Source organism: Heterodontus francisci, chromosome 11 (genome assembly GCF_036365525.1).
Source record: "Heterodontus francisci isolate sHetFra1 chromosome 11, sHetFra1.hap1, whole genome shotgun sequence".
Taxonomy (NCBI): Eukaryota; Metazoa; Chordata; class Chondrichthyes; order Heterodontiformes; family Heterodontidae; genus Heterodontus; species Heterodontus francisci.
The window spans coordinates 65,024,164-65,037,007 of NC_090381.1; the positions used below are offsets into that span (position 1 = coordinate 65,024,164).

Here is a 12,844-nt window from a genome sequence, read left to right on the forward strand (position 1 = left end):
ATTTCAGGAGTGAGTGGTCAATTTATGGAATAGGCTCCATAGGGAGATGTTGGAAGCAGTTAGTATTGAGTCGTTCAAATACAAATGAGATAGATTTCTTTCAGAAAATGACATTGTGGGATAGTGTCAATGAATAATTTTTGACGTGACGTGATAAATGTAGCATACCTGAGAGGAAAAGGGTTACTTTGGACTTATGATTCCCAAAGCTTTCCACCATTCAGGCTTTCCTTGCCTCATTTCTGGGTCTGTTGTAAAATAATTGATAGAGATTGATTGCTGTGAATAGGCAACCAACTCCCTTATCATTGTATCATGTGACAACCAGAATGGTGGAAGGCGAACTAGATGGACCTTGTTTTTTTTTCATCTTAGCAATTCCTATAACTGTATCTGTTGAAGACTTTTGAGTTCTGAATGTGGTTTGCAGCATTCACAGTGTACATATATGCTGTATCTTTCCAGTAATGTTTCTGTATACCTTTCACCAAACTGTTGAAAGTGCAGCAATCTCACAACACATGGGGGATGTCATGAAGTTCCAGGTTCTATGGTTTTATTTCACACATCAGTTCAAGTCCATTTGGTAGAGCTATCCAACTAGTCCCATTTGCCTGCACATTTCATCCTTCAAGTATTTATCCAGTTTCCTTTTGAAAGTTAGCATTGAATCTGCTTCCACTATCCTTTCAGGCAGTGCATTTCAAGTCACAACTCATTGTGTTACCAAAAAAAAGCTTCCTGATGTCACCTCAGGTTCTTTTGCCATTCACCTTAAATCTGTATCCTCTGGTTATCAACCCTTCAGCCACTGGAAACAGTTTCTCCTTATTTACTCTATCCAAACCATTGATAATTTTGAACACCTCTATCAAATCTTTTCTCTGTTCTAAGGAGAAAACCTCAGCATTTCCATCTCCACATAACTGAAGTCCTTCATTCCTGGTACCCTCTCTAAGGCCTTGACATACTACCTGATATGTGGTGTCCAGAACTGAATACAATACTCCATTTGAGGCCTAAAGTTTAGCATAACTTCCTTGCTTTTGTACTCTATGCCTCCATGATTAAAGTCAAGAATCCCAAATGTATTTTTAAAAGCCTCCTTGAGTTGTCCTGCTACTTTCAAAGATTTGTGTACATAGACCTCCATGTCTCTCTGTTCCTGGAATTGTAACATTTAGTTTATATTGCCTTTCCTTATTTTTCCTGTGAAAATGTCTCACTTTGCATTTTTCTGTATTAAATTGCATCTGCCATGTGTCTGCCCATTTCACCATTGAGGGAACAATTGAGTGTCACAGGATAAAAGTATTGTGACAGCTGCCTGGATTCTTGTACAGTCTTGCATTGTCCTGTTTCTATGATCAGAAATGAACTGGAGATTAATTAGTAGCTCTTCCTATTTATGAAGTCTGCTGGCTGGTCTTCTGGTGCTCTGATGGCAACACTCATGCAGTCTGTCTGGACACAAGGAAAGTGAGCCACTGCTACAAATTCCTTGGCTCTCTCCTGTTGAATGTTGATGTCAATGGCAAAAGAGATGTACTGGTTAGCCCTGGTGAAAAGGCTAATGATGACCTGTTGCAGACTGAAGGTGAAGTCCCCTGTAGCAGGCTGGAATGAGCCAAATGGTGACTTTGACAACCACTGACAAAACATGGCTACCTGGAGAAGCAGTCTCCCAATGCACTGCTGCTCAAATAGATCCAGAAATGTGACTTTTGACCTATAGATCCTGTGTGCTGGGTATGACCTCTGTGGGGATGTGATAAGGAATATGGGATTAACGTAGGATTAGTAGAAATGGCTGGTTGTTGGTCGGCACAGACTCAGTGGGCCGAAGGGCCTGTTTCAGTGCTGTATCTCTCTATGACTCTATGACCTGCTATGGCAGCCCTCCTTACTCATCTTTCAGTCGGCTCATCTGCTGCTTATGCTGGTCCCTGTGGCTGCTGCTACTCCTCTCGCTCTATCTCTTTACCCAAATCAAAGTGGTAATAATGACAGCTTTGATGAGATGTGAAAGCTTAATCAAAGAAGCAACCTGGAAACTGGAAACGTTCCTGGCAATTCTAACAGTAAAATGGCACACAGATCCCTATGATCCAGTTATCTACCCCTTTTAAATAGTGCTACCAGAGGCCCTGAGAGACCAATCCTACTAGGTTTTACTACCAGGTTGGGTGCTGGGCGGGATTTCTGCAATTTTGGGTTAAAATCGCAATGCGGTTCAAATGATATCATAGATCTCTTATTTGCATGGATTCGTGAGGCTTGCCTCTGGCGGGTGCTCGCCCAACTAAAAAAAATGTATACGGTTCGAATGGTAGTTCGCAGGGAAGCAACAGGAATGAGGCAGTAGGTACTCTGAAACAATTTTAACAGCTGCGTGTCCATACCTGCTGGGTGGGTGGGTTAAAATGGACGACTTCATGGCTCTTTACACTGCATCCAGAATTTGTGTCTTCCTTGTGTCTTGCTGACCAGAACACTCATACTTAAGGCGTAGTCTGACTAGAGCATTGTACAGTTTGATCATAACTTTCTCTGACTTCTGTTCTATTATTTTGGTTATGTTGATCAATACTTGTTGATTGCTGTGCATTGGTTAGACATGTTGAAAATCAAATCTAATTATATATATAAAAAAACTCCCAAGTCTCTTTCAATTTCACCTATAGTTTCTTTAACACCATTCGTGGTTTATGTATGTTGACCATTTTCCCTTTGTGTGCTGTTCTTTATACTTGTCGGCATTAAATTTTGTTCACTATTGTCTGCTCACATGCCTATTTTGTTTGGATCATTCTGTAAAGGCTGAGCAAATTCCACTGCCCCTCCTAGCTTGATATCAACTGAAAGTATGACCAGTTTGCATCAAGTTTCTGAATCCAGCTAAGTCATTGAGGTAAAATTAGACACTGTCATGGCCCATGTAAGCTGTTAAGCTGTTAATTCTTGTTTTGTGTTCTTCTGCCATTTTGTTTTGACTTATATAAGGGTTTGATTATCTTTTCTCTTTTTATATACACACATTGGAGGACCAGTTGTATATTTACAGCTTTTTAAAAAATCTCAAATACCCATGGAAGATTTTTTGGTGGGGGGAATGGTGTTTAAAAAAGTAAATTCTCAAGTTCATAAATGTTTTGATCTCTGTTCCAAACATTAAATTGCTTATTTAATATTATGAAGTATAAATGAAGAACATAAAATACTGGAAGCATAAAAAGGATAAGACAGTTGTTAGACTAAATAGAAAAGGAAGATCAAGTTGCACAGCAGTGATCAAGCTACATCTTATTTCCATTTTTTAATTAATTGTTTTGCGCTAGCTGTGCTGGCCTGCTACTTGACCTATTACCTTTGATCTTGCTTGACCTTTAAACTATTTTCTCTTGATTTCAGTTGACTGCTGGGATGGCCCAGAGGGGGAGCCAATTGTACAGCATGGTTACACACTCACCTCCAAGGTCCTTTTCCGAGATGTTGTTGAAACCATTGGCAAATATGCTTTCGTCAAAAATGAGTACGTGGTACCTTTTAATAACTGAAAATCAGATTAATATTGAGTGTTTGTGTTCTGATTTTGATTTTCTCTAGTTCACAAGCTACATGTCTACCACTCACCAATTTCGTTTCTGACCAATGTGGTGCATTATTTGGTGTCTACAGGATTATTGATTTTGTGTTGAACGATACAGTGGTTTAGCATCCAGTTTCGGTACGATCAACCAATCGCAAGTGAAAACATATTTCAGTATACTGAAAAGGAGCAGTCTGTAAGAAGGAGTGCATAATAGACAGTCTGACATGTGTTTGACAAGCACCACAGGGTATATATATGCCTGAATATGCTTATTAAGAATTGTTTATATTGTGTAAATGCTTTTATGCTGGTGTACTGAGCAGCCCTTGCATGCATTAATGTTTCTGAAATGCTCTAAAACCAATGCAGCTAATTGGAATTGGTGAACATATATTTTAAAAATGTTATGTTAATTAAGGTTAGATGTTGATTCTAGGGATTTAAATATTTCCTTTTAATTAATATTAGGTACTCCTTGGCAAGGTATAGTCCAGGTTTTATGTGTAGGGTAAAACTATGGTGTCGCTATTAGGATCAAATTAATATCAAGCTTATTCTATGACTGAAGAAAATGGGCGAAATTTTCTCACCATATCCCCTGCAAAAATGGCAGGATCATTAGCAGGTTGGGAACCAGTTAAACTGCTCAGCAGGCTTTGTTGAGGCACTTTAATAGAGCCACGGTATTAACATCCCGTCTCTGGGTTCCCCACCCAATCATGAGTCAGCTGGACTTGGATTTTTGAGGCTGCGCCAACCACAGGAATGGAGAGGAGACCTGGGAAGGCTGCTCCCCAGGTCACTTGCTCTCACCTGGACGTCCTGTTGCGGGATCTGAGGGGCTGCAGTGAGGTGATCTTTCCCAAGCAGGTGTGGATGGAAGTGGCAAGGAAGTCAGAAGCAGAAGTGTGGTCCTTCCAACCTGGAGACAGTACACCAAGAGGATCCAGGACATCAGGAGGGTGGAAAAGGTGAGCTCCATAACACTCAGCATCTAAGCTCACACTGTATCTTTTCCAGCATTCTCCTGCACAGCACTGCTCAGGCCAACTCAGTTTGCAGCTGCACTCATTCCTCTCTACAGGCACCTCACATCCCCACCTGAACAGCCAACACTCACACTCATACTCACCCTTATCTCACTGCTCTTTTGCACCCATGTCTCACAGTCACCTTCCACAAATGTTGTCCTTCCCTTCTCTCAACACAATCCATTTCTCTCACTCATAACTCTCTGCTTTTTCTCTGTGCAGGAGAAGAGAGTACACAACCTTGGGAAGAAGCAGAGACCTGGCCTGGGGTGGGGAGGAGTGGGGGTGGGGGGGTTTTGTCTCCGATGACAGGCACCTTGATGACCATTGGCGATGTGTGCCCATCTGGCTAACTGGGAAGGAAGTCTTGTACCAGGAATCTGCAGTTATCAGCAATGACCTGCTGTGAAAGCTTGAGCTGCCTGAGGCACTGGTACTCAGACATGTTGGCAGAGCTGATCCTCTGCCTGTAGACCCTGTGTTGGGGGTCATACCTCCTTGGAGCTGGATCTCTGCATCCATCCTCTCTGCCCTGTGAAGGGGCATGTGACTGAGGAGAAGACTGTTGCTGCTGCTTTTGGTGATGGTGTTGGTATTGCTTCTCCTTTTGCTCTTCGTCAGAGGTACAAGGTAGAGCTGCATAAGCTGCTCCCATGCTGTGGTGAAGGCTGACAGCAGGGAAGTGCAGCTAAAGATAAGTGAAGTGCAAGACAGGTGAAGTAACTTCCAAGAAGTTGGCAATCACCTGTGTTCCGATCCTGTTAGGGACCTTTAACTTACCAAATGAGAAAGTTGAATTTCCAGTTATTACTGAATTACATGACCAGATTTCATACTTTAGACAAAAAAACCTTACTGTACAAGAATTAAACAAAGCAAAACACTACTAACAATGCTATAATTTGAATTTACTTATACTTTAAACTTAAAATCTTAACAAAACATGAAGACACATACGTTAAATTCTAAATCTCAGCAGACCACCCCTGTTTAACTTTTACTTCCACCCCAAGAGTTCCCCTATACTTTACAGGATCTTGGCAGTTTGTTCATTTCTCCTGGGCCCCATCCAAAGTGTGCCACAGCTCTAAGGGATTCACCTCGATTTTCCTTAATTTCTCAGCTGTCTTCCGAGGTATGAGATCTTCCAGGGATTCTCCCACCAGTATCTGGCTAGGCAATCCTCCAACTCTCTTTCAACACTTCACAAATCTCGATTTCCAGCTTCAGCATGGACCACACTCAAAACAGGAACACCCCGATTCCTGATGGCCACTCTGCTCCTAAGTCCATCAGCTTCCAAAGCTAACTGCTTTTGAAAATCCAACTGTTTGTGACAGCAAGCACAGAGATTTTAAAAAAACCTGACCAAAAGGCACCCCCTGCATCATCTATCTCCATAGCAATATAGTACATATGGGATGTCCCAGAGATCAATTTAAACTAATTACCTCCAACTCCCAAAACATTTCTTTGATTTTTGATACCCACATGAATAATTGATATTGCTAACAATGACAGAACAATCCCTTCCAGCTTCAACTCCCAACTAAACAAGTCCACCTGCTGTTTTATGGCTGTCACTTCTCTAACTCTGTCTCGGTAAGCACTCATGGAGAGATCTTTGAACTTTAAATCTTGGGTTGTCTGCAATCTTTTGAAATTCTTACAGCTACATATTCAATTCCCCAAAATGAAAAGTGACCTCTAAAATATTAGTACAAGTCATGAATTAGATGGTCATAATTCCTGTCCCCAAGGAAAAATGAAAATTCATTACCATTGTGATGTGTTTTCATTTACACCAACAAAAATAAAGTAACTTATAACATGCTATACATTTAAACAACTACCTTATCACATGCAATACACACATAACAGTCTTCCCCATTGTCCACAAGATTTAAATGTCCAATAATCTTACAATACCATATACTTGACCAAAAGATGATGGCATTTAAACAGATGGAAAACTGTGGTATGCCAATGTACTGTGTAAGTCTCTTTGACTGTTGTAAGTCACTTTTTAAAAAAGTGACATTCGAGATAGAGCATCGGCAATTATGTTGCTCTTCCCTGCAACATGAATAATTTTTAAGTTAAAAGGCTGCAGCATTAAACTCCGGCGAAACAACCAAATATTCTTTGTGCAAAACTTTTTCAAAAATACTCGTGGATTATGATCAGTGTAAATTCATGTTTCTCCTTGATTGCTCAAAACATATACTTCAAATCGTTGAAGAGCGAAGACAAAACTTAATGTTTCCTTTTGCAGTGTCTTCTGAAAGCTATTTTCTACTGTATTTGAAAATGCAGATTTTTGCCATGTCCCTGGGCAAACGACGATTCTGATGGTTTGCAAAAGCCAGAGGGACCATTAGATATGAATTATAATCCATTTGGTTCTTCTGTAAGTGGAAATTTCTCATGGTTATCCACGTGTGAATTTTCAGACTCACTCTTTGGGCTGGATTTTGTTGAGCTCCAGCGTCGGGCTCCATGGCGGGGAGGCCAGAAGATCGCAATGGCAGCAGCCTATCACTGAGCCCAATGCCGAGATTGCGGGGCCTGATCTTCCCGGTGGCACGAGGCTCCATGGCTGTCGCTCGGCAATGGGACCTGACTTTAAATATTTAAATAAAGGACATGAATAAATAAACACGCCATTCCCCATGATCTTACCGGCTGCGCGCGATCCTCCGTGAAACGTCCGGCACTCAAGTGCCTTCACTTTCCCGTCCAGGGAAAGCTGGTGCTACCGAGGTGTGGAAGGGGGGAGCTTGGATTTTTAGTGTAGTGGGTCGGTGGGGGGGGGGAGGTGCAGGGTCAACTCTGCGTTTCTAATGTGGCGGGGGGACAACGGGTGACCGCTGCACGTTGTGCAGTTGTTGGCGGGGGGAGACGTTAACTATTCAATTTAAGTGTTTTGAGGGGTTGGGAACAGGGCTACCATTTATTTTCCATGTATTGGGGTGGGGGGAAACGGGTCACACATTTATGTACAGTGTAGTGGGGGGGGGGGGGGTGGTTTCTGGGATTGAACTTTGTACTCACTGTGCAGGTCAGGCAGCCCTTTAAGAATGGTGCCAGTGCTTGTGCAGAGGTAACTGATGCTGTTGCCAGTGTTACAATGCCCACCCCTGCCACGTGCTTGGGGAGGGGGTAGACCACCCTGTGTATGGAAATGAGCCACCGTGCACTTGATCGCGGCAGCATGGCAGTTTTTCACCCGTTGCTGCTCTGGCAGCGGGAGAATAAAATTCAGCCCTTCAATCGGTCTGTTCAGATTTCACTTTCTGAACTTTATTTTCTTCCGTATTTCCAAGTTCTTTTTAGTTTAAGTTCAAAAAGAATGTCCCAATTAATTCCACAGTTACACCATCTTCCTCCTATTTAACTGTAGGTGTATCTTTTTATTTTTTAAGTCCATTTCCTAGATTCAAACATTCAGGGTTCTCTTTCTGATATAGCTTGTTTAAAATTGCTTCTTTCTGTGCCAACAACTCATTCTTTTGTTAGTCAAATTTAAATGACTTTTACGTTCAAGTAGAAATGTTTGTTATTCTTCTTTGGTCTGGTCTTTTAGTTTTTCTTGATCTCACTCATAACATTTTTCAAAACTCTACGAGTGCAGTCGATAGCTTCTAACACTTTACATTTTTCACACAATTCATAAATAACATCATCCCAATCACTTTGTGGTTTCAAATGGTATCCTGTCCATTTGCTTGGATTCCTGCTGCTGTACCATTTGTTGTATCAGATTTGGCAGGCTCCTTTGATATAGTGTCAGGTCTTATTAACCCTTCAGGGTTAGTCTGAGGTTTCAGTCCTTCTTGGGAGAACTTTTAATCTGAGACTCTTCAGGCACTTTTACTGACTTTGACAAGTCAATTAATGGGGTAGATACTTGTGTGTCTATACTTAATTTACTCTATGGCCCAAACAGATTACAAATAGGTGATGGGTCTTTACCTATAGGAACAGTTCCTGTACTCTTGCCCACTGTCCCAGTAAACAGAAAAACAATGGCTGGAACTTTTGGTTGGGCGGGAGGCCCCGCCCACCGGTCGAAATGTCAGTGTGAGCCTGCCTCCGCCGGGCCTGGGGAGCCAAGCCGGCATTTGTCGCTCCCCAGGCCCTTAATTGGTCTTGGGCGGGACTTCAACCTGTTGAGGCAGGAAGTCTTGCCTAATGGATCTGGCGGCCAGTCAGCGGGCCGGCAACACTTTGTCCCAGTAGCACCACTGGGAGCAGTGGCCACTGCTGGGACTACACCCAGCCATTGGAGGCAAGAGGGAGGACGGCCCCGGAACTCAGATAACTTTTTAGGGCCTCGCCGGGGGCAACCGGCTTGGCCCCGGTGAGGCAAGGGGGTTCAGTTGGGAGGGTATGTTGTGCGTTGGGGGCAGTAGGGGCTTCGGGCGTGGCCCTCTGTGGGGCACAGGGTGCCCGATCAGGAGGACCCCCCCCACCACCCGCATGAAGGCCACCTGATTTTACCAGACAAGGTTCTTGGGGCCTTTGCCATCTGGCCACTGAGGGTAAAATACCCGCAGCAGTGGGAGGAGGTCCTTAAGTGGCAGGTAATTGGCTACTTAAGGGCCTTGATTGGCGAAGGGCGGGTGGGCCGTCTCTCACCACCACCACCCCGTGTAAAATTGCAGTGGGAGGGGGTCAGGAACAGTCTCCCCCCCCACCCCCACCTGTCTCCCACTCCATTTTATGCCTCCCCCCACCTGGCCACTGGTCTGCTCGTTGGGGTGCCATACAATTGCAGCCCATATCCCCCACGAGATCATTTCCTAATATAAAATCAACCTAGTTGATGGGTAGGTTAAACACAACACCAACAACAACACACCCTTTTACCAAATCACAGTTCAAATTCACTCTATACAATGGGAAGGCACACAATCCATACCCTGTATCAGCGAACTCTTTGAAGAAAAGTCTAAATCTTTCTCTAACATTAAACTCTGAGCTGAACCAGTACCTCTCAGGATAACAACCTTTCTGCGTCATGCCTTAGACAAATAGAGTGACTACCCCTTCAAATATAAAGCCCTCATAATCTTTCATGTCCCTATTTACACCGACGCTAAATACATTAGACAGTACTGGTTTTCCACTAGTCTGTCTCCTTGGTGCAGTACTCTTTGGCGTAACATTACCCACACTCACTAAAGTTACAACTTTCAATTTTAACTTCCAACATTCTACTTTTACCTTATGATAATGAAAACATGTTGGTCTTTTTGACTCGTTCCTATCCTCCATACTGTTTTTTTTACCACATTGGGAAACATCTGTCTGCTGATTTCTGCTATCCCTTTCTCTGTACTCATGAACATGTTCACTATCATTTGATCTATCTCTCCAACTCCTGTGTGGATTGGCAAACAAAGATTTACCGCCCCCTAGCGGCTTATGGGATAAGTCATAACTGGCAGCCAAAAGAGCAGCTTCTCTTAAATGAGAAACTTTCTGATCTTCTAGGTGAGTCCTAACACCTGCTGGAACGCTATTTTTAAATTCCTACATTAACAACACCTCTCTCACATTTTCAAAATTCTGTTCGATTTTCATTGAATGATACCAACAGTCAAAAATTATTTATTTTTCTCCAGTAAATTCTACAGAAGTTTGATTCTGTCTGTTGCTCAAATTTTGAAATTTTAATCAATAAGCTTCTGGAAGCGGCTGATACATGTTAAGTACCACATTTTTAACTGTCTCATAATCTGCAGACTGTTCCTCTGAAAGGCTTGAATAGACTTCCACGGCTTTTCCATTAAGCCACTTTGCAAAAGAATGGTCCATGTTTCTCGTGGCCAAGCTAACTTTGTAGCAATTCTCTCAAATGAGACAAAATATCTTTCAACCCCTTCCTTGCTGAATTTAGGCACTAGGCGAATATTCCTTGTTAAATCAACACCCGGTGTTGAACTCGAATCATCATCCTATTCCCTGTCCACGTGAACGAAGCCTTTCTCTTTCCAAGTCAAATTGTCTCACTTCCCTTTCTCTTTGAACCTCTAATTCAAGTTCCTGCATTCTCTTTCTTTATCCTCTCCTTCGAATTGTTTTTCTTTTGCTAATTTGAGTTGCTTCATTTCTTTTTCCAATTCAAGGTGCTTCTTTTGCAACTGAATCCTAGCTAACTCAATCTGTGTTTTATCAGGGTCAGCCTTTTCCTCTTTAAATTCCAAAAGCTCTCCGCTATTTCTGTTTTTTAGCCCCTGCTTCTAACTCTATCTTTAACTCTTCTGCTAATGCCATCAACCTAACCTTTGTTAACTGTTGCAAAACACGCAGGGATAAATTTTCCAGTCCCAGAAAGGCCTCCGCAATTGACAAAGCCATTCTGCTTTTCAATAAATATAGTAAAATTCACCATGAAATCTTGTTTGCTTAAACTTTAGAAAATCCCAGCATACCTGTCTGTGTCTGTGGATTCGAGATTCCGTCAAGAGCCCCCAATTTTGTTACGATCTCGTTAGGGACCTATAGTTTTTAAAAAGAGAAAGTCGAATTCCCAGTTATTAATGAAAGAATTACGCCGCAAGATTTCACGTTTTAAACAAAAACAGTATACTGGGCAAGAGGTAAACAAAGCAAAACACTACTAACATAACATTACAATTTGAATTCACTTACACTTTAAACTTAAAATCTTAATGAAACATGAAACCATATACTTTAAATTCTAAATCTCAACAGAACATTTGACTTTTACTTCCACCCCAAGGGTTCCCCTATTCTTCAAAGAATCTTGATGGTTTTTTCGTTTCTCCTGGGACTAATGCAAAGTGTACCTCAGTTCTTAGGAATACACTTTGATTTTCCTTAATTTCTCAGCTGTCTTCCGAGGTCTGTGATCTCCTGGGGATTCTCCTGCTAGCATCTGGCCAGACAATCCTCCAATTCTCTTTCAACACCTCACGAATCTGGATTTCCAGTTTGTGCATGGACCTTACTCAAAACAGAAACACCCCTGATTCCTAATGACTACTCTGCTCCTGAGTCCAGCAGCTTTCAAAGCCAACTGCTTTTGAAAAGCCAATTGACTGTCTCTGACAGCAAGCACAGAGATTACAAAAATCACCTGACCAACAGGCACCCCCTGCATCATCTAGCTCCATAGCAAAGTGGGATGTCCCAGATAGCAATTTAAACTAATTACCTCCAACTCCCAAAACATCTCTGATTTTTGATACCCACATGAATAATAGATATCGCTAACAATGACAGAGCAATCCCTTCCAGACTTTCTGGCTTCAACGTCCAACTAAACAAGTCCACCTGCTGTTTTATGACTCTCACCTCTCTAACTCTGTCTTGGTAAGCACTCATGGAGAGATCATTGAACTTTAAATCTTGGGTGGTCTGCAACCTTTTGAAATTCTTACAGCTACGTATTTAATTCCCCAAAATGAAACGTGATCTCTAAGATATTAGTACAAACTATGAATTAAATCATTGGAACACCTGTCAAGCGCTCTGTGAGAAGCAATGCTGTTTGCAGCAGCCTCTCACCTGGCTATGGCTAAAGCTCTTTGGTTTCAGTGATCAAAGGCTTCCCAGCATGTCAGCTTCACTGAAGTAGCACTCTTTGCTGTGCATTCGCCTCAGTGACCCTGCCATTTTGTTGACAGCTTGGGAAATAGGTCCACTGGCTGTTAAATGCAGCATCCCTGGTTAAAACAAAATGTAATTATTTATTATAACTTTTAAATGCCTTACTTGACAGTTGTATGGGCATTCCCTGTTTTCCTTCAAACCAATCCATGTGAAAGCCAGAAGAGGGCAGGATGATGTCAGGCTGTTGACCCAAAATCTCTTTTAGGGGATTTAACTCACTGCATGCACCCAAACATGTCTCCCCTTGCCTGGGAAAATTCCCCCAATGTTGCTAAGCAACTTCAGTACTGGTCTGTTAGGTGTTCCTCACCTGTACTGTTTTAGTTTATTAAGTGTTTGTTTTGTGCATTATCTATCTTCAGATTTAAAAAAAAATACATTCTGTCATTTGGATAACAGCTAGGAATAGAGAGAATTTACATTTAGAGTGGGGCAGTGAGACAAGCAAATATTGCAATGGGAAAGTGATTTATGCATTTATTATATACTTTTTTAAATGCATGATAAGATTGAGTCTTGACTTTCAAGCATTCACTATAAAGCTGTGTAAATTACCTGGTCCCAAGTGTTGTTCAGC

The 12,844-nt window shown here is 42.1% G+C and overlaps 1 protein-coding gene across 1 annotated transcript in view; it reads left to right on the forward strand.

Annotated features, from left to right (window-relative positions):
- The window catches only part of plch1 (phospholipase C, eta 1), a 126,213-nt gene that overhangs the window by 67,050 nt on the left and 46,319 nt on the right, over positions 1 to 12,844 (forward strand). Inside the window, exon 9 of the mRNA XM_068041470.1 lies at positions 3,412 to 3,532. Coding sequence (XP_067897571.1) covers positions 3,412 to 3,532 — 121 coding nt within the window. The remainder of the gene's footprint in view (positions 1 to 3,411; positions 3,533 to 12,844) is intronic.